General features: G+C 36.7%; 3 protein-coding genes across 3 annotated transcripts; 2 read left to right on the forward strand and 1 right to left on the reverse strand.

Moving 5' to 3' along the window:
- Positions 1 to 102: 102 nt before the first annotated feature.
- Positions 103 to 1,542, forward strand: J4E92_010905 (uncharacterized protein; the record flags this gene model as incomplete). The annotated part of the gene is made up of 2 exons (XM_051502239.1): positions 103 to 110; positions 153 to 1,542. The coding sequence occupies 2 exons, from the start codon at positions 103 to 105 to the stop codon at positions 1,540 to 1,542; spliced, it is 1,398 nt and encodes a 465-aa protein (XP_051347565.1).
- Positions 1,543 to 4,977: 3,435 nt separating this feature from the next.
- On the forward strand, positions 4,978 to 6,948 carry J4E92_010906 (uncharacterized protein; the record flags this gene model as incomplete). The annotated part of the gene is made up of 4 exons (XM_051502240.1): positions 4,978 to 4,993; positions 5,042 to 5,130; positions 5,181 to 5,358; positions 5,408 to 6,948. 4 exons carry the CDS (start codon positions 4,978 to 4,980, stop codon positions 6,946 to 6,948), a joined length of 1,824 nt encoding a protein of 607 aa, XP_051347566.1.
- A 3,329-nt stretch (positions 6,949 to 10,277) lies between these two features.
- Positions 10,278 to 11,307, reverse strand: J4E92_010907 (uncharacterized protein; the record flags this gene model as incomplete). The annotated part of the gene is made up of 2 exons (XM_051502241.1): positions 10,278 to 11,166; positions 11,225 to 11,307. The coding sequence occupies 2 exons, from the start codon at positions 11,305 to 11,307 to the stop codon at positions 10,278 to 10,280; spliced, it is 972 nt and encodes a 323-aa protein (XP_051347567.1).
- Positions 11,308 to 23,087: the final 11,780 nt, after the last annotated feature.

Here is a 23,087-nt window from a genome sequence, read left to right on the forward strand (position 1 = left end):
CCGTGACAGCGCGTCTGCTGTTACGCCAGTCGCCACTGTCGAGGAGGCCATTTCACTTTGTTGATGCGACTATGCGCGCCATTTTAACCCACCACAGTCGGTATGGACGCGTTCGTGTCGCGCAAGAGGAAGTGGGATGAGGGGCCGCCCAGGTCCGTGGCGAGTACAGGCAAGCGGCCTTCAGAGGCTAGAGACCCAGAAGAAGAGTCTACCGATTTCAAGTTGGCCTTGCTGGCATCTTTGCATCCTACAGTTGATGAAGGGACTCTGCTTGAAGCATTGCTCGCCGCTGAGGGGGCCGTTGAACAAGCCTCGGAGTGTCTGTCGCGACCTCAAGTTACTTTCCCACGCAAGCGACCCGCATCATCGACAGTGGGCTATCAATCGTCACTGAGCTCGTATCGCATTGCTCCGGCCAATGGAACCCTGAACAAGAAGCCACTTGTGAGAAAGGGCAAGACACTATTTCTCTATAGCCCAGAAGACGTCGAAGTACATACGCCTTGTTCAATCATACATAATTTCCTTCCGGTAGAGCAAGCGGATGCACTGCTTTCGCAATTACTGGACGCCTCGTCGACCTACGACAGGTACGAGTTCAAGCTGTTCGACAGAGTTGTTGTAAGCCCACACACGTACTCTTTCTACGTCAACAGCTTAGAAGAGGCGGAACGACAAAAGACGGAATACATCTACAACGGTGGCCAGATCGAGGTAAGGACCGCTGACAAGAAACACCACCAAGATGCTAATTCCACCCAGGATGTCCGACAAAGCCTCCCAGAAATGCTCAACGCATGCCCCCAGGTCGAAGACGCCGTCAACCGCGAAATCCAACGCAGAATCCGCGACTTCTACCCCAACGGCAAGAAACTCAAATACCAATCCCCTCACCCCTGGAAAGCCAACACCGCCTTCGTCAACTGCTACGACGGACCACAAGAAAGCGTCGGATACCACGCCGACCAACTCACCTACCTCGGTCCACGAGCCGTCATCGGCAGTCTAAGCCTCGGCGTAGCGCGCGAATTCCGGGTCCGCAAGACCGTCGCCGAAGACGACGAGCACCGAAAAGACGACGGTTCTCTCGCGGACGCCCAAGGCCAAATCAGCATTCATTTACCACACAACTCGCTCCTGGTCATGCATGCAGAGATGCAAGAAGAATGGAAGCACTCGATTGCGCCGGCCCAAGCTATCGATCCTCATCCGCTTGCGAAAAACAAGCGGCTTAATATCACGTATCGGTTCTATAAGGATAGCCTCCATCCGAGGTTTACGCCGAAATGCAAGTGTGGTGTTTCGACTGTGTTGAGGTGTGCGACGAGGAAGAAGGAGTCGAGGGGGAGGTATATGTGGATGTGCCATGCGGGTTATGTGCCGGGGAGGGAGAGTTGTGGGTTTTTTCAGTGGGCGGAGTTTGATGATGATGGTGAGCCGCCGTGGGCGGAGAAAGTTAAGATGGAAGACAAAGGGTTGAGCGAGGAAGGGCGGGGGATGAAGACGGTGATTGACAGTGGTGTGTTGGCACATGCCTCTTAAAGCAGGGGTAGCACTTTCTGTTCGCTGATTGAAGATGAGGATTGTCTAGGGATAGACATGGATCGTAAGGTGCGATTCTCGACGACGATGCAAGCGCAGCTGTAGCCTTCTAGCCATCTCGCATGTTCTCACAAACAAACCCAGGCCCCAACCATCGAGGTCCAACACCCACCATTGCTGGGTACTCATATTGCTACGAACGGTAAATCGTCTTCGGCTAGCCTTACTCCAACCACCGACATTGCTACACTCGGTACATTGTCGTCAGCACGCTTTACCCTTGCCTCGCGACCGAGAAGTCAACCGAACCTACTCTGCCGTCTTACCTCACGACCATGCCACCTCTCTTCCCCCACCAAGCGGTCATGTTCCGGCGATCGACATCCATGCCGCAACCCAACGAAGTACTCGACAGTATCCTCACAGGCTATCTCTGGGGTTGTCTTCTAATAACCCTGTTCCTCTTCACGTACTTCGCCATCAGCTTCTGCGCCTGGGTGCTCTCGGCAGTTTTGGCTTTGATCGACACGATTGTTGACTTCGTGCGGATGTACTGCGACTCTTCGGATGCTAGTACCGATGTCGAGATGAACGGCGACTTTTGGCTGGAGAAGTACACGACTGAGAGCGCGGGGCAGCTCAATGGACCGGATGAGATCGCCAGGCTCAGATGTACACTATACGAATACGACACCGCCCTCCAAGACGCACACCCGGCCGACGAAATACCCATATCATACCTGTACAACACCCTTCCGAACTTTCCCAATCTCCCCGGAAAAGGCCCTACACCCCCGGCGCTTTCTTAACATACTCGTCCAACCACCCCACCGCCTGCAAAAAAGCCTGTTCCTTCGCAAACCTCGCCTTCGCATGCGACAAGTCCCCTTTAACACCAAACCCATGCTCGACATCCGAATACAGGAACATCTGGTACGGCACGGTGTGGTCTTTGAGGATATCTTCTGTCTCGCGCCGCTTCTCGGCTGGAAAGATTGAATCGGTTTCTGCGTTGTTGTTGGTATCGTTAGTGCGTTCTTCTTGTTTGTGTTTTTGTCTCTACAGTTTGGTTTTTTGGAGTAGGTTTGATGAATGGAATGAATGGAATGAGTTTTGTAATCGAAAGTCATACCTGCAGCAGCAATACTCAACGGACCCCTAATATCCCTAACTTCCTCCGCATCCACAAAACTCGGATGCGCAGTAAACCCCGCGTCAATCCCCCCATTCCCCAACCCCCCTTCTTTCAAAAACCGACATACGTACTTCCCGCCGAAACAATATCCCACACCGCCCAACCTCTTGATGCCCAACTCATCTCTCAAATGTTTAATCACCGTCTCAAACATAGGATCCACAGTATCAGTCTTCGGCATCGTCGTTGTGATATACTCCTGCAAGTCAAACGACTCCGGAGGCGGAAACGGCACTTCGCTCCCGTTGAAGACGTCGGGGATGACGGTTAGATAGCCGTTTTGCGCGAATTGGTCGGCGATGAGTTGGGTGTTGGGGAAGTCCATGCCGAGGACGTCGGTCATGATGAGGATGGCGTTTGAGGGGGAGGGGTTGTTGGGGGGGTAGGTGGTGTATGTGCGGACTGGGGTGTGGGTTAGATGGCGAGGTTTTAATGGGGTAAGGATTGGAGGTGTACTATTGTGAATGTGTTTGATTTGGCCTTGTGGTGTGCCTGAGTGCTTTACGCCGACGATGCAGCATCGTTGCATTGGGTTGGATGCCATGATCTGGATTTGGGATGGGGAGTAGATTGGTGAGAATGAGCGTTGTTTTCAAAGACTTGTATGTCGTTCCCTCATCGTGACTCAAAATCTCATGACGAAGTTTAGCTATGAGTCGGATATAGCGCCCCACCTTGGAGTGCAGCTCGGAAGCGGTTAGCGGCAGGGGTTGCTACGCCCTAGGATGTACACTATTATTTATCTCCGGATGGGAGTTTCCGAAATATTTCCATCATAGATTGCTGTTGAGCTATTAGATGGCTTGTTGTGTTAGGCCTGAAGGGATGATCTTCGAAGTGGCTAGGCTTCAAGAAGTTGGTGAGCAACATGGGACATTTCTTGCCGCAGGCATTGTTGGTTTGTTGAAAGTTAAACGTTCGTAATTACAAAACTTCTATGTATCCCATATGTACATATTCAATTCAAAAACTGTGCATGTTAGCATGTACAACCTTGCTCTGCACTGTGATCACACATACCTCATTCTCTCGTCTGCAGAGATGTGACTCCTCAATGTCTCACGCGGCTGACACTTCGCCTCGTAACCCTTTCGTCCACATAACCACTTCCACGTGGGTCAATGTAGCTGGTCCTTGCTGGCCTGACAATCTCAACGTCGCTGATGCGTCGCCTGGATACACTCCTCGCACGGCTCCTCGCACGGCTCCTTGCACGTATGCGAGGCTCTTCGACGTACTCAATAGCACGGGGACGAGATCGAGATCGCCTGGATAATGTAAGGGTCAGACAACCAATGGTGCCATAAAGTTATTACGAACCTGTACTCGACGTAGCGGCCGTCGTCGCTGAAGCTCTCGACTGAGGTCCGGCGCCATTCGCGCGGCAGACGCATCACGCCGGCTGGTGTATGGGACGTGTAGTTTCCTCGTCGGGGAGGTGGTTCAATGACGGTACGACCGCGCGTTTCGTAAGACCGCATGAGACACATGTTGATGGTGTTTGATGTCTTTGCTCTTCCGCAATGAGAATGGTGATGATGATGTTGAGGATGTAGGCTACCGGATGCCGGGTTCCCGGGTGATGACGTTGTACAGCGAACGACGCGACAGCGAACGAGGGAAGCGAATAGCGTTCAGAATGGGCGATGTGCGAGACAGAGAGTCAATGATGCAGGATGTGGTTGTATATCAGTTCAGACTTGAAGACATCTCAACGCGACTTGCAACGCGCGGAAATGACGTGCGCCAAGGGTCTGCTGGGGCATTCCAAGGTTGTTTGGTCTGCCAGCCTCTTCAATTCGCAACCAGATATTTCCATGCAGTCAGCGGTGAGTTGCAAGCATGCGCATGTGGTTCTGGGATGTATCCTTGATCGAAGGAGCTATTTGCATAGTGATCTCGGCGGTATTTCGTTCTAGACCTGGCCTCGATGATGGAATGCGATGTTGGCTGAAGCATGCAGCAAAGCTGGACTATCAGCAAAAGGAACGCGGATCATGGGTGCTGACATGTAGAGCTGGTACCTGGAGTAACATGTGAAGACGTGAAGTAGCTACCTCCAGGTGAGCTGTCATGAAGGAGCCACCCCCACCTGCCCCGCGACTCGTGGCTGGTCGCTGAAACGTAGGCGGTGACGACGCAGAGGCCACCGCCAACGCTGGCAGCTACAGGCAGACATCCTCTGCAATTGACGTAACCAATACCCTTTGCTACTCACTGTCCTTTGAACTGCGCGCACAATGTCTCTAGTATCAGGTATGAGCTCCCAGATAGCTTCTCGCAGCAGCTACTGACCGTGAACAGACGCCATCTGGGCTGCGTCCCCCTCGACAACGCGCGGACAGGCAACACCGCTCTCCTCGGACCCCAAGGGCGAACGCATTGCCTATGCCGTGAGTCTCCCGACTATCCGAAGCTTTCGCGGAGCTAATTGGACATGTAGTCAGGCAAATCCGTCTTCCTGCGCTCCATCGACGACCCGGCTGTTAGTAAACAATACACCCAACACACGACACAGACGACGGTCGCCCGCTTCTCGCCCTCGGGCTTCTACGTAGCTAGTGGAGATGTCTCGGGTACCGTCAAGGTGTGGGACTGCGCAGGTGAAGGAGCTACAAAAGGTGGGTGAGGCATAGCAGGACATAGAGCGAGGGAGCTGACGCGGTGCAGGCGACTACCACATCATCGCAGGCCGCATCAACGACTTGGCATGGGACGGCGACTCGCAGCGCATCATAGCTGTCGGCGACGGCAAGGAGCGCTTCGGCCACTGCATCACGGCAGACAGCGGCAACAGCGTGGGCGAAATCTCAGGCCACTCGTCACAGATCAACTGCGTGTCTATCCGCCAGCAACGACCCCTCCGCGCCGCCACAGGCTCCGACGATACCAGCCTGGTCTTCTACCACGGCGCCCCCTTCAAATTCAACACCAGTCTGAGAGGACAGCACAACCGCTTCGTCTTCGGCACCGCCTTCTCCCCGGACGGTTCCGTATTCGCAAGCGTCGGCGCCGACAAGCGCATATGGCTATACGATGGCAAGACCGGCGAGGCAAAGGGACAGATTGGCGAGGGTGTACATACTGGCAGCATCTTCGGCGTGTCGTGGTCCAAGGACTCAAAGAAGTTCGTCACAGCCAGTGCGGACCAGACGGTCCGGATATGGGACCCGGAAGCAGGCAAAAACATTCAGACCTGGAGGATGGGCGAGGAAGGCGTCGCTAGCATACCCGATCAGCAGGTCGGTGTAGTATGGCCCACCGGCCGCAGTGATGGTCTGATCGTCAGTGTGGATCTCGAAGGAAACCTGAACTACCTCGTCGACGGCAATCCAAAGCCAACGCGCATCATCCGGGGCCACTCCAAGAACATTACTTCGGCTGCGATCGCGGGATCTACTTTCGCCACGGGAAGTTATGACGGCCGTGTCCTCGCATGGGACACCACGACTGGATTGGCTGACAAGGTCGAAGGCGCAGCGCATTCGAGCTACGTGGCTGGCATCACGACTTCCGACAGCAACAATGAGGCGGAGCTGTACAGTGTTGGATGGGACGACACATTACGCTCCATGTCCGTTCCGGACAAGATCTTCACTGGCGAGGCACACGATCTCAAGTTCCAACCCAAGGGCGTTGCCGCGACATCGAGCACCGTGCTGATTCCTTCTACCGATGCCATCGCAGTATACTCCAAGGGGGCCCAGGTCAGCTCGTTACCGGTCAAATTCGCCCCTACCTCAATCGCAGCGCACGGTTCTACTGTTGCTGTTGGTGGAGACGACAAGCTAGTACACGTCTACACCCTTTCTGGCAATGAGCTCAAGGAGACCGACACAGTGCTCCGCCGTGCAACTGCTCCCATCTCCGCACTCGCCTTTTCTGCCTCAGGCAAGAAGCTGGCAGTGGGTGCTGGAAACGGCAAGATCTACGCATTTGAGGTAGGCGGAGACTGGAAGGTCATCACGGACAGATGGAGTGCCCATACCGCACGCATTACCTGTCTGGCCTGGGACGAGAGTGAGAACTACGCCGCAAGTGGCAGTCTGGACACCAATGTCATGGTCTGGAGCACAGAAGACCCTGGCAAGCGTATCAAGGCTCTCAACGCTCACAAGGATGGCGTCAATGGTGTCGCATGGGAGAAGGGTCTCAAGGTCATTTCGGCGGGAGGCGATGCGAGCATCAAGGTGTGGAGCGTGAAGGCGTGAGACGTCAACCAATAGTCGAAAGATGAACAAAAGAAATTAACGATCCATCATGGTGTGGATGACAGGAACTTGATTCAATTCAGATTGGGGAGTGATGGCTAGCTTTTGAAGGACCTCGACGAAAGGTGAGGCGGTCGGGTGCGCCTGCCGTTTTCTGCTGGCATGTGATCGTGCGGCTACTTCCAAGATACCTCTCCCACTTACATTTCATGCCAACCCCTCAGCCTTCTCACCGTGCAGATAGTACTCGCATGTCGCAATCAATGTGTCCAATCACGATCATCGGCCTATCGACTGCGGTCGCAGTCTGCATGCAGCCCTCACAGTCAAAAGACCCGCGTAAGCCCCATTTGCCTAGTTTGCCTTGGAATTTGGTATGCCTCAGTGCGAACAGCCACCTCGAGGCTCAATACATGCAGGCCGGCTGCAGAGGTCCTTCAAAAGGAAAGTTCAGGGCGCTTGCCCTAGTCGCTTCACTTGAAGCTATATTGATGCACGCTGCCACCAAAATTCTAGTCTATACCCAACCTCAGTCCATCCGAGCCCAGCACTTTTCCTGATACACCCACAGCTACCTCACACTACCTCTTAGTGCCAACTTCTCAACATATCAATCCTGCAGTTCCACTCACATGGACAACAACACATACTTCGGTGGGGGCGGCAATATGCGTGACCTGTTCAACGGTCAAGGAATTGGTGTCGATATCAACGGTCAGAACACAATCGAATCAGCTTCACAATATCGAAACAACCAGCAGCTGCTTTCGCCCACGACAACTCATCGACATGACTCGATGTTCTCTTGCTCGTCAATAGGCGGCACACCACGACACTCGATCTCTCACCAGGCTGAGGCTCAGCCTTGTGCCAATATACACCAAACAGTACACAGCCCCATCGGCTACACACAAGTTCCGGTGAACGGTGACATGTCGCGATCGGCTTCGCAATACTCATCAGTATCTTCCGGTCAGCGATCATTGTCTACATCCCTGCAGCGAGCGTCCCGCGGTTCATTTGGGAGTATCTTGGTTCCGACTGGGTCAGCAATGTCCCGCTCCATCTCAAGCACGTCAGCAAGCCAACGCACTGCGCTTCAACCTTGTCCGTTTCGATCAAACTCACATTCGGTGCACTTTCGTCCCCGACGGTCATCTGACATTTCGCCAAACATGGAATACGAGCATTTTGCAGCGGCAGCGATGAGCCCATTCGAATATGCGATCAACGACACCATCGACGAAGGCATGCCAGAACGTGAGGATGAGAGCAAGGTTTTTGGTCACTTTGGATACGATAACGAGTAAGTTCCCTTCAAAATATTCAGTTTGCGATCAACAAGCCACAGGATTATTTGAAATCCAGCCTGGAACATGGAACCGTCATTTACATCCAGACCTGGAAACGTCTTGCACCATTTGCACGCACCTCCATACGAATGGACTCTCTATTGGTATCCTGGAACCCTCAAGCTCGAACATCGCAAGGGCCAGTCTGTTCAGCGAAGGGCGACAAACCCGTTAGCGTCATGGCAACTTGTTGCTCATCATACGAGATCGAACGGCCTTGCGCACCGTACTTCGACAGAAGTTCCCGAACACTCCTTTGGCTGACCGTTCCGGAGGATTACACCATGATCTGCGCACCCTTCTGGTACTTTCAAGCGCCTGCCTCTACCATCGAGCACCGACTGAACCGACTGGTCCTATACATAGCGAGCTTTAAAGCGTCGCTGGTCTGTCGAAGTATCCAGTACGTGGCACTGGCAAAGATAGAACTTCCCGGCCTCACCATACAGGTATCAGGTGCCGGACTTACGTTCACCAATCTCACATCACGTACAGCATTAGAGATTCAATTATCCACTACATTGCTTATCTGGACACGACCCAACCATTTGCTTTGATAACTGAACCTCACTCGAAAAACTGCCTTTACCATATTCTGGACCACCATCAGCCGATGTGTTAATCTCGAAGGTAAAGCTTGGCTAGTTCTTTTCTTCTGTCCTCAATCCGAGTTGTCTCATTACAAGCGACAAGGCCAAAATCATAGCAAGAGAAGGACCTGGGCAAGCTCAGACTCGCGCGGAACTGTCCTTACAGGGCGTTCCGGCTAACAGTATTACTCCAACCTTCCACAAGAGATACAGTCGAACTGCTCCTCCGTAGGGTGCCAGGAGTCCCAATAAGCAATCACGTTGCAGCCGTTCATCGTGTTGGATCTGGCCGCGACATATATCAGTCTAAGACAAGATCTCCGCTCCATCTAACTGTATCAGCATCTGAGCTGAGCTATACCCAACCTGATGACGTTAAGTCAATCTTGCGTGACCATTATACACCTTGGAACCTCGTTCTATTTATCGATAGGTTATCGATTGGAAAAGCCCATAGCCTGGAACAAAAAGGAGACCTAGTTCTTTGGTTCTTGAACTCCGGACTCAATTCTAACGTCAATGACGCAGGCATTCGGCTCTTTCATCCACATTTTCGCCCAGCTCTCGTGCCTTCCAAGCACCTTTTGGCGAACAGGCGCAATTTCAAAGCCAGACGTAAGCACGAAGAGAAAGGTCTATTATGATTGTAAACTCACCACTGCCTAGTCGCATGAGCCCACCCCGCAACATCGCGTCGGAGAGCTACTCCCAACCCAGCTCCTGCTCTCCTGCCCGGTCTTCACCTGTGAGCCCACAACGCTCGAATAGACGTCGGCGCCGCACATCTGGTCCTCCGTCTTCCCGAACCGATCCCATCATTGGCCAAGTCACTCTAGCGGGAAAATTCAAGTGTCTCAACGAAGCCTGCCTCGACGATGGTGACGACCTTACCTTCAATCGTCACGCTGACTTCAAGCGACACCACGAGAACATACACGCGCGTCGTTCGATTGAGTACTTCTGCCCAGAGTCCGGCTGCGTGCGCTCCAGGAATCCAGTAGGTGGCAAGAAAGGCAGGGGCTTTAGGGGAAGAAAGGATAAGATGAATGAGCATCATAAAGCGGTTCACCATAAGGAGGGCAAGAAGCGGAAGAGGATCGAGGAAGCTGATGACTGCGTTGAAGATCAGAGTTGTGATGACGGTCCTGGGTCTCGAAAGGTGAAAGCCACACGTACGTCCGGGACTTCGTGAGCATCACGTTCATCACGGGCCTTCACTTCGTACACTCTGGTCTTTACGCCATTCTTAGCGACTGTTCTCTCGTTTCATTCTAATCGCATCATGATTGCGCTCTACATATCGTCTAGCAAACTTCTATTATGTATTACAAAGCCCATCTAAGTTCCCATTATATCTTGAAAGCAAGAAGGAAAATGTACAACATCATTACTGAACCCAACCCCCCTTCTTCATCTGCTCCTTAGTATACTCTTCCAACCGCTCCGCAAGCCCCGCATCCCTCGCAGGCTTACTCTCACACGTTGGCTCCCCAAAACGACCGAAGATCTCCATATACCCGCCACTCTGCTCCGTCTTCATGCCATCACCCGCAACACAGTAAAGACTATTATACGAGCCCCTATCCGACGACCAAAACATACCAGTCTTTCGCAAAACGGTGATCACGCCCTGCATGGCCAAATTCGATTTATTCACACCCTCTTGCAGATTCGTCTCCACGAGCCCCGGATGCACACACGAAGTCCAGATTTCCCCCTCGTTATTGGTGGCGCTTGCTGACCCCGGACCGTACGCCTTGTGAAGCGACTTGGTATGCAGGATGTTAGCGAGCTTACTCTGCCCGTAGCGAGCCATGTCGCCCGCATCTTTCAACGCGGGGTTATCGAAGTTGATTCCGCCTTTCGGCGCTTGCAAGTGTCCGGACGAAGTGAGATTGACGATGCGCACGCTTCCGGGGGGAAGCGTTTTGGATGTTGTCAGCATCAAGGGAAGGAGGTGATGTGTGAATACCCAATGCGACAGGTAGTTCGTCTGCCACTGTGCCTCGTGCCCGTCTTGAGTCAGCTCGAATGGCGTTGCCATGATGCCGGCGTTGTTGACGAGGCCGTGCAGCGCGGTCTCGAGCGTGAGGAAACGTTGCGCGGCTGCGACAACGCTGCTGAGGTCTTTGAGATCCATTTGTAGAAGGTCGATGTGGGCGGAGGGGTGCATCTTCTTGATTCTGGCTATTGCTTCTGTGCCCTTGTCCACGTTGCGAGCGCACATGTATACGTGCGCGCCATGTTCTGCGAGATGGGCTACGGTGTAGTATCCTCTGTTGAAGGTATTGTTAGTTGAATAGGTCATTCACTAATGGTGTTTGCAACACGTACATGCCTGAATTTCCTCCGGTGACGATGAACACTTTGTCCTTGAGATCGGGGAGAGCGTCGGGGTTGAAAGTAGTGTTAGGCATAGCGGAGGTTGAAGCGATGCAAGTCTAAGCGTGATGCGTTCCATACTCGGAGGCGAGGACAGGAAGCATTAAATAGAACAATAAAGACGGTGTTTGCACATGCGGCATCCTATATCCGCGTCGGACGAGGTAGAGTTGAAGCGCAAATGGTGGAGACTTTGGGGCGCAGCGAGCAATGCAGCTTCAACATGGCTATAGCCTACGGTCCAAACGCGCGGAGAAGCACGCCGTACGTTGAGTCTCTCAGGCTGACGCGCAGAGCACGCCCCCTCTATACGAGCATTCTGTTAGATTCACTTATCTTTTGATAATCGGAGATAGGGTATTAGGTGAACGGGCTTTGGCAGACGAGGGTGACCGGATGTATCAAGCTCGTGAGCTGACTTGACGTCTGTTCCCGAGTTCTGCGTACGAGCGGACCAATCCTTGCGTGGCGCAGAGAGAGTTGTCCGCGTCGCGTAAATGTATGTCAGCTTAAACGAGACCTTAGAAGCCTCTAGCACGTACGTAGGCTTAAAACGCTTTATTATAATAACTACTCTATAAATATTTTACTCTATAAAAAATCTTAAAAATTTCTTATTTAATAAAGCTACTAAACTTATTATATTAGTGCTCTTAAGCCTAATTTAGATTTATATTTATAGTAAAAAGATGTTAAAACATATTAAAAAATACTAAAAAACTCTAAGCTAGCTCTTTTAAAGCTACTAGATAATCTTAATATTAATTTAGAATATATTATAATTAGTAATAAAGTTATTACTAGCCTTTAGTATAGACTAACTCTATACTTACTTATATAACTTTCTAGTTTAGACTATAACTAAAAATAACTAGAAATATCTAGTAATAATATAATATATAGTAATAAGAATTACTACTAATAGAACTTATAATATCTATTTTATATATTTATAACTATTAACTATAACTTTATCTTTATTCTTTAGTAATATAAATATAATAATAGCTAATAAGTTTTATTTAAAGTAACTATAAAATATAACTATAGTATCTATTAAAGTAATAGTATTAGAAAAAAGAAAATAAGCTATAAATACTTTATTTCTAGTATTCTATTTTTTATTATTTATACTTAGAATTTTAGTAATAGCTTTATATTACTAGTATATAGTCTATACTAAGTATAGAGATAGTATAAGCTCTCTATTTATTCTTACAATATATATATAATTATAAATATAGATAATAATAGTAATTAATAGCTTTTTTTAGTTAGCTTACTAATTAAATAATTATCTACTTAGTCTATAAAAATAAAATTATACTTACTATTTTACTATCTTAGAATAGCTTATATATTTTATTAGTAAGCTTTTTAAATATAAGAATAGAGAACTAAATAAAAGATAGTCTTACTTAAACTAGATAACCTTTTAGAATAATAGAAGTATTAATAAAGGTTCTTATAGCTTTAGAACGCTTTATATAATTTAAGATAAGAGTCTAAATTTTATCTTTTACTATATATTATTTTATAGTTACTAAAATAGCTTTTAAAATTACTTCTCTAAGAGTTTTATCTTTAGTATATATAGTATAGCTTATAAAAGCTTTATAATAGTAATCTAGTTATATAGCTAGTAATAAATTAATAATAAAATAACTTAGTAGAGCTTCTTAGTAAGGTAAAAAAGTAATATAACTAGTAAAAGATTAGTTTTATACTTATAATTACTTAAAATACTTATAAAATATTTAGAAGTGCGTATTAATATAGTAATATAGTAATATAGTATTTAGTATAAAGTATAAGCTAGTTATATATTTAATCTTTAAAGTTCTAAATACTACTATTATATAAGTATAAAGAATGCTAAATTCTAGCTTCTTATCTTTATGCTTTTGCATAAGGTTTAAGAGCGTTAAACTTTATAGCTTAGTTTTAATTTCTAAACCTTTAAAAGAATATATACTACTATATACTATAAAAAAAGGTGTTTAGAAAATACACCTGCATTGCAATTAAATACTATATTACTTAACTATGTTGTGCCTACATTTCTGCACTAGCACATTTAACAAAGTAATAAGTATAAAGAATAAAAAAAGTATACTTTTACTTAGATTTTAGTATATATATTCTAACTATAAAGCTTTAGAATATATTACTCTATTAGTTATAAGCTAATAAGCGCGTATAATTATATTTTAATCTTCTTAGAGTATTTAGATTAAAATACTTTTATAAAGTACTTTAGTATTAGAATAGCTTTATAGCTAGTATAAATTTAGAAGCTTTAACTATCTTAGATATAGTAGCGCTAAGACTTTAAACTTTAATTTATTTACCTTTAGAGTACTAAAACCTTTAGTTATATATTTTTTAGTGTACTAGTAATAGACTTTACTTTTTTAGAACTAGTTTATAGGCTCTAAAATTATTAGTTTACTAATAAAGCTTATTATATTTTAATAAAAATAAAGTACTATATTAGCTAATTAATAAGGCTATAATTCTTAGCTTACTTAATACTATATCTCTAAAATTTAGTAAAACCTTTTACTAGATATTCTTTAGAGTACTAGTACTAGCTTTTACTTTTTTAGAACTAGTAGCTTTTTAAGCTATAAGTATTACTACTTAAAATCTAGATTTTAACTTTATAAATATTTATTAAAATAATATATTTATTTCTAATATATAGAAATCTTTTATAAGAATAGTAAAACTTATTTAGCTATTATAGTAATTTATTAGTAAACTAAGATTTCTATAGCTTTTAAACTAGTTATAAAAAAGTAAAGTCTATTACTAGCTTACTAAAGAATATATAACTAAAAGTTTTATCTACTTTTAAAAGTAAATAAGCTTTAGCTAAAAGCTTTAGTACTACTACTTTTAATATAGTTAAAGCTTTTAATTCTAAGCTAGCTATAAACTATTTTAATACTAAAGTACTTTATAAAAGAATTTTAATACAAATTTTAGTTAAAATTATTAAAGTAAAGTATTAATATAAAGTAAAGTAACTAAATATAGGTAGTAATTTTAAATAGTAATCTTAATATAAGTTTATATTTAATACTTTATACTTACTGTATATAGCTATAAGTATTAATAAAACCTTTTTCTTAATAATTACTATAAATATAAAGAGTAATAACATACTAATAGAAGTAATAGTAATTAAAGTATTCTTAGTAAACTTAAAAATAAACTTAAAAGTAGTAATAAGTAAAATAAAGCTATAAAGCTATAGAAAAATATAAATATTTTAAAACTTAATATAGAAGCTTTTTAAGAGAAAGCTCTTAGTACCTAAGTAGTAATCTTAGTAGAAAGAGTAAAAGTTAGAGTATAGTATAATATAGCCTTAAATTTAACTAAAGAAGTAAATAAGTAGAATTGTAAGTAGACTTTACGTCTAGAATAATATTAAATTATAGTACTACTATAGAATATAAAAAGATATTTATATAGATAAACTATAATATAGATAATAGTAGCTTAGAGAAAATTATAAAAAGCTTTATCTATAGAGAAGACTTTTCTTTTACTATATTTTTTTTAATATCTTTTTATTCTAAAGAGCTTCTTATATCTCTAAGAACTCTATACACTAAGATACTACTTTAACTAAACTTAATACTAATACTATTAATCTTTAAAAGATATTCTATTAAAAAGAATTATAATATAAATATATATTCTTATAAGCTTATAACTAATAAAGTAATATATTTTAAAAGTTTATAGTTAGAATATATATACTAAGATTTCTTTTAGTAAAAGTACGCTTTTTCTATTTTATAAGTTACTACTTTTAGAAATTTAAAAATATATTAAATATAGAAGTATCTTAGACTTATACTAAACGCTATACTAATTAAATAAGTAAGAGGTTTTATTAGTATTTATTAAAATAAGACTAATCTATTACTAGTTATATTATTTTATTTACTAATATAAAACTAAATTATTTTTTTATAATTACTTTACTTACGTTTCTCTAAATTATATTACTTCTATAAGTCTACTATAAGCTACTTTATATTTACTAGAAGAGTAGCTATTAGAAAGGCTATTCTAATAATAATTCTAGTAGCTATAAAATAAGATACTATATATATAATATAGAATATAATCTTAGCCTTTTACTCTAAGTATATATCTTTTAGTACTATTAATACTATTAATACTTTTATTATTTTAAAGATATATATAGGTAAAGTAAGACTTTCTTTTATTTATTTACTTATACTTAGTTTTAGAACTTTTATAAAATAGATATATAAAGTTTTTATAAAAACTATTTTAATATTATAAGCTAAGTAAAAAATAATTATATTAGTAAGCTAAATAAAAAGGTATTTTAATTTACTATTACTATTTATATTTATAACTTTATAGATATAGTAAAGCTTTTAATTTAGCCTTTACTATTTTTATACTTAAAGTAAGCTATATACTAGTATTATAAAGCTATTACTAGAGTTCTAAGTATAAATAATAATAAATAGAATACTAAAGGTAAAATATTAATAGCTTATATTTTCTTACTTAGTACTATTACTTAGATAAACGCTATAGTTATATATTATAGTTACTTTAAATATAATCTATCTACTAGCTATTCTTATATTAATATTACTAGCTAGTAGAATAGAGATAAAGTTATTAAAGTAAAGTATTAATATAGAGTAAAGTAACAGAATATAGTTAGTAACTCTATATAGTAATTTAAATATAAGTATATTTTCTAAATACTTTATACTTACTATATATAGCTATAATAATTATTAGAGCTAGAGATAATTAATAATTAGAGATAATAAAGTATATTATTATTATTCTACTCTAAAAGAAAGTTAGAATAAAATTCTTAGCTATATACTTAAGAGCTAAGTAATTATATATCTATAATTAGAGAAGTATATTTACTTTTTAACTTTAATATACTCTTTAAAGTAGTAAAAGTATTAATTTACTTTACTAAAACTAATTTAAGTAAATCTACTATAATTAGTATATTTTAGTAAAGTCTAAGCTTAAAGATTTAGAGTATAGTAGTAGATTATAGCCTAACTAAGTATTTAATTATACTTAATACTAATAGTAGTAAGCTCTTACTTATTTAAATAAAGCCTAATAGCTTAGAAATTAACTTTATTAGTTTAAAAATTACTTTATAATAGCTTAGAATATAGCTAATAGCTATAAAAATCTAAGTATCTAACTAGTAAAAAATAATTATAATAGTAAGATCTAGGCTTCTAGTCTTTTCTAAGTAAAGTTTATAGTATAATTAATAGCTTAATAAGCTACGCTAGCTACTTATATAAGTACACGCTTAGACTAGAATTAGAGACTTTATTAATAATAAGTTTTTTAAATTCTTTTTTCTACTATAATTATCTACTTCTATATTATTAAAATATCTAAGCTAATAAGCTAATAAGCTACCTATCTAATCTACTTATTTACTTAAGAGTTTAAGCTCTTAAGCCTTAGCGCTCTTAAGCTTTACGCTTAATTCTCTACTTTACTTACTTCTTTATTTTCTTTATTATTATAGTAAGTTTTTACTTTTATACTTAAATTAATAGCTAACTTTTATAATTTAGTTTAATAATTAAACTTTTAACTTAAATAATAGCTATAAGCGTTAGCGCTCTAGCTTCTACTATAATAGCGCTTTACGCTCTAACTATAATATCTCTACTAGTAGTAATTATAATATATAAGCTAGTACTTAGCGTAATAGTACTTAGCGTAATAGTACTTTACTTAATAACGCTTTATAGTTAAGCGCTTAATATTTTTACTATAAATAACTTTAGGTAGCTACTAATTAACTTTTATCTTTTTTTTTTAAAATAATAGTAGCTAATAACTTATTTACTAGTAGCTTTTTATAAAGTAGTTAAGCTACTAATACTTAACTAACTTAGAGCTTTATAAATGTTAATAGTTAACTAAGTTAAAGCTTTATAATTACTAGTAACTTTAATAATAACTTTTATAGAGATTAAGTTAAGTATTATAAATATTTAAAATTATATATTAAAAGTATCTACTTAGGTTATAAGTACTCTTAAGTTAATAACTATAATAATTAAAGTATTTAAGAAAGTATTAAGTATATTCTTTATAGTAGTATCTTTATTAATAATAATACTTTCTAAACTTAGATTCTAAACCTTTAGTAATTAAACTATATTAGAAACTAAAGTATCTAAAATTAAATAAGGTAAGCGTCTCTAAGTAAAGGTTATAGTTATAGTTATAGTTATAGTTATAGTTATAGTTACTTTAGTAAGTAAAATAAAAGTAAAGCTTTTAAGCCTAAAACTTTCTAAAATTATTAGTATTTAGTATATACTAGTTATCTATATAAGTAAGTTAGACTAATACTTAGCTATAATACTTCTAAATATCTTTAGTATAAGTATTATATTTATTAGTAACTTTTTAATTTTATTCTAAAAGCTAATTACTTTAAGTAACTTTGTAAAGTTATATATTATTTATTTTAGAACTTTTATAATTACTATCTCTATAATTAGAATCTATATAAGTGCTAGATAAGTATAGTAGATTACTATAGTTCTAAAGTAAGTTTATAATTATCTTTTTTTTACTTTTTTAATTCTTAACTAACTTAAAAATACTACTAAAGTATAGATAAAGCTCTTTAATATTTTAAAAAGCTTTATTAAAATTCTTATACTTATAAGAAGTAAAAGAAAAAAGCTAAAAGTAGTTCTAAGACTCTAGCTAAACTATTAAGTAAAACTTCTAAGTTCTTAGGTAAAAAAAGCTTATAGAGTACTTTATTTATAACTTTTTAAAACTCTAATTAATATAGCGCTTATAGTAAGTTTATAATACTAAGTAAAAGAATAAATAAAATTAATATAAGTAGTAGTTAGATAGCTTTACTTATAACTTCTACTTAGAGTTATCTACTTATAGCTTTTAATCTAGTATTATAATACTTAAAGTATTATTATTAAAGCTTATTTTAGTAGTATCTACTACTAATATTTTAGCTATAAGCTTCTTATTTTAAAAACTAGTAGCTATTAAATTAGTAGTATAGTTAGTATAGTTATTATTAGTCTTAGTAGTATAATTATTAGTCTTAGTAGTATAATAATTAGTCTTAGTAGCGTAATAATTATTTTAAATATTATAATTCTTAGCTACGTAATTACTAGTTAGATAATTTAATATTTAGTATTATAAGTAGTAAGCTCTACTACTATACTTAGTATTAGCTAGCTAAGGCTAAGTATAGAAAAGTAATAATATATACTAGGTATAAGTAGTTAAAGCTTAAGATTTATATATAAGCTTAAGCTACTAAGACTACTTATCTATAAGCTTAAGTTAAAAACTTTAAAAATAGCTAAAATAGTAAGCTAGCCTTTAATAAGTGTAATTAGAAGAGTTATAACTTAAAGAATTATAACTATAGTAGTTAGTAAGTTAGTTACTATTTAGCTTTTTTTAAAGAAAAGTTTAGTATTTTAGCTACTTTATACTTATATTAATTTTTAGTAATTACTTTTCTATAACTAAGCGCTATTTAGAGTAACTAAAATCTAGCTTAAATATAATTAATCTTTATAGTAGTAGTCTAAATAAAGATCTCTCTACTCTACTTACTTTTAAAAAAATTATATATTAAGAATTTTATAAGTTAAGTAGCTATTTAAACTTTATAAAGATTATAATAACTTAGTTATTATTATCTTTTTATTATTAAGCTTTGTTAAGATTACACTTATTATTATATTCTTAACAAATAAAAAAAAATTCTAGTAAATCTAATTACTTACGTAATTAAGATTTTAGTAGCTAGTTTTAATCTACAATACTAGAAGATTCTAAAATACCTTTTATTTATCTTAGCTTAGTTAATATTAAAATTATTATATAAGATAATAACTTTTATTTTTCTTATCTCTTTTTTTATAATTACTAAAAAATCTAGTAATAAACTAATTATTAGTTTATGCAATATAACGTATAAACTAATATAATTAGTACTAGTCTAAATTATAAATCTAGAAGATAAGAAGAATTTAGTAGACTTAGATTATTAATCTAGAAATTTAGTAAATTTTATTATAAATTCTTATCTTTAGGTAGAAATAGACAGATATTTACGTAATTATTTTAGTAGCTATTTTCTATAAAAAAAATAGCAATTCTTTATAGTTATTCTTTACCTAGTAATAATATTATTACCTTTTACTTATTATTAACTCTGTAATTACTTTATTACAATCTTTATTAGTTATACTATTTATTATAGTATTTAACTACTTTATTCTAATAAAGCTATATTCTATTATTAGAGAATAGTTTCTATTACCTCTCTATTCTTTATAAACTTCTTAAACTATTACTAAGTAAGTAATTTAGTTAATCTATTTACTAGTATAATTATACTTTCTAAATACTTAACTTTAAATTATTCTTTAGTATATTTCTACTATAGCTATATATTCTAGATATTAATATACCTAAGCTAAGAATTAATATACTTATTTTTTCTAATAACTAGCTTAATAGTTAACTAATTATTATACTAGACTATTTAAAGTTTTTTAAAATTAAGCGCTAGTTTCTTAAAAAATTACTTAAGTACTATAGCTTTCTTAGTAGTATACTTAAAAGTAAGTAGCTTTACTTCTATAGTAGAAGTAATAACTATACTCTATTTTATAGCTTTTTATAAAATTATACTTTTATATAATATAGTAATATATTTATAAGATAATTAGTAAGTCTTTAAGTTATTAGTAAAGAATATATTTCTAGTAATCTACTATAGCTTTATTACTACAGATTTAGGTATATAGAAGTAGTAGTATTTACTTATTACTTAGCACTTAGTACTTAGTATTTGTTTATAATTTAATTATATTCTTATAATATAGGTATAACTACGTAAATACTAATAATAACAATACTAGCTTATCTCTTTCTCTTTCTTACTAATACGCTTTACTAATCTACTTTTCTATATTAATACCTACTATATCTATCTCTCTAATTCTTTATTATTATTCTCTACTATATATTATTAAAGTTACTTATTATAAGCGCGCGCGTGCGTCTATATTAGTTAATTAATTTAATCTAGAGAGTTATTCTAGAAGATAAAAGAAAAGTTTATACGCTTATAGAGAGAGAAAAAGTTATACCTTTATAGAAAGATAGTCTAGACTTAATTATAGATGCTTAAAAAGCTTCTAAACAACGCGTTATTTAAGCTAGCTATAGTAGACTTATTAAGCTAATTCTACTACTACTATAATAGCTTATAACTAGTAGTAAGCTTAGCCTTTATATAGTATAAGGCCTTTAATTTATTATAAAAAGTATAATACTTAGCTTAGTTCTACGTAGACTTTTTTAGAAGCTTAAGGCTCTAAATACTAATAATAATATAACTTTATAAGTTATTTCTAGAGTTAAAGTAACCTAGATATACTTAGAAAATATTCTAAATATATAGTAACTTATATACTCTTTTTAGTTAGTAGGCGTAATAAGTAATAGTACTTACTAGAATATTAGTAAAGGTTATATACCTTCTAGTTCTCTTATACTAGATATAATTTATAGTAGCTATTTTAATATAGTAAGTTTCTATTAGTATTAAATTTTGCTACTATATACTAAAAAGATATATACTATAGAATTTTAATTCTTATATATAAATAGCTCTTTAACTATACTATCTAGTACTTTCTTAACTATAAAATTATTTATAGCTATATTACGTAGTATTAGCTTATAAAGTCTTCTACTTTTATAGTTTCTCTATAATTATCTAAAGTTCTATAATATCTTACTATTTAAGTTAACTAATATATATAAAACAAATTACGTTACTACTAGATAGATATAATATACGTAAGGTTATACCTAGGTTCTATATAAGTATTCTCTTGCGTAGCTAATAGTAGAGGTATAAGGTTTTTTAGATACTATTCTATAGTAGCGTAATAGTTAGCTCTAGTATATCTAGTTACTAAGTTAGCGTTTAGCTCTAGTTAGCAAAATGTTAGTAAAGCTCTAGTTAGTATTTAAGATAGAAAAGCTCTAGTATTAGAAATATAAAGTTTCTAGAGTATAAGTTTAAATTACACCTTCTACTATATACTAAAAAAATAGATTTTTTTAATTACTTTATTACTAATTATAAGTGTAAGGTAAAGTACTAATTATTACTTAAAATATAGAATTATAATAAAATAGTAATATACTCTAATAAGTAAAAGCTTAAGACTCTAGAAAAAAAAAAAAAACTATATTTCTAGTAATTATTAACTAAAGCTTATTATAGTTACTATACTAGATTATATTAAAATAAGTATAGTAAAGATATATAATTACTTACTTTATAGCCTTTTTATACTTATTACTTAACTTTATAAAAAAGTATATAAGCTTTAAAGTAGTATATACTATATTTAGTTAAAGTTTAATTACTATATAAAGTATAAAGATAACTATTTTCTAGTATCTTTTAATTTAAAGCTTAGTTACTTTTTAAGTATTCTTAATTAGCTTATCTAATAGTAGAGGCGTTAAAGAGAAAAATCTATCTTTAAGCTTAAACTTCTTAAGTATTTTATTTATATATATATTATAAATAAGTATAATTATTTTTAGATATTAGTCTTTAATTATATAAATACTAAGAAACTACTTTATATCTCTTTAATCTTAGATCTTATACTTACTAGAGATCTTAGCTTATATAGCTATTACTTATTACTTTTTATATTTATAATAGAGTAATAGAATATTATTAATATAAAAGAGAATAAGACTTTTATATTTTTAATTAAAGAAGAGGTATAGCTCTTCTTAAGAAGCTATTATACTAATAGCTTTTAGTATTTTTAAAAACTTTTATACTATAATAGTAAAGACTTTTATAATCTATAGAGTATATAGTTAAGCTATATACATAATTCTAGCCTTCTAAAGCTATCTAGCCTCTTATAAATTACTATTAGTGAGGTATAGTAGAAGTTCTTCTACATATTCTTAATAAATTGCTAGTCTTCTATATCTAAATTCTCTATTACTTTATTATTCTTTACTAAATATAAAAAGTCTTAAAGTTAAAAGCGTAGAAGAAAGAAGTAACCTTTATACTCGCTACAAAGAACTATAATTACTAGTAGATAGATATTAATTATTTTTAGAGCGTTAACCTTAATATAATAGTTAATTACTTACTTAGTTAATTTAATATATTCTATAGCGTGTTACTCTCTATTAAGCTTCTTAAAGTGCTTATTAAGAAGCTTAAGAAACCTATATATACTTATATTAATTAAGCTTATATTTAGGTCTATTAGAAGTTAAGTAATTATAAGCTCTTTTTTAGTAAGTAGGCTACTAATATAAAGAGTAATAAAGCTATCTACTATTAAATACTTAACGTTTAAGAATATTATAAAGAGTTTAAGTTTAAAGAGTTAAAAAGACTAAGCCTAATAAAGAAGCGTTAGTTAATAGAAAAAAAAATAGATAGAGAGAGAGAGAGAGCTGTATAAGTAAATATTTTTATAAGAGAATTTATATTATTTTAAAATTATAATACTTAGTTACTTTATTATTACTATAATAGTAAGCTATAGTTATTAATTATAGGTTCTATAGTTATATATAGAGCTATTATTATTACTTAATTACTATAAGAAAAGCTATCTTACTAGGTAATTCTTAGGTGCTAAGCTGTAAGGCTTAGCCTAAGCTTCTCTATACTACTAGAGAT

Source organism: Alternaria infectoria (assembly GCF_024043175.1).
Source record: "Alternaria infectoria strain BMP 0036 chromosome Unknown scaffold_46, whole genome shotgun sequence".
Taxonomy (NCBI): domain Eukaryota; kingdom Fungi; phylum Ascomycota; class Dothideomycetes; order Pleosporales; family Pleosporaceae; genus Alternaria; species Alternaria infectoria.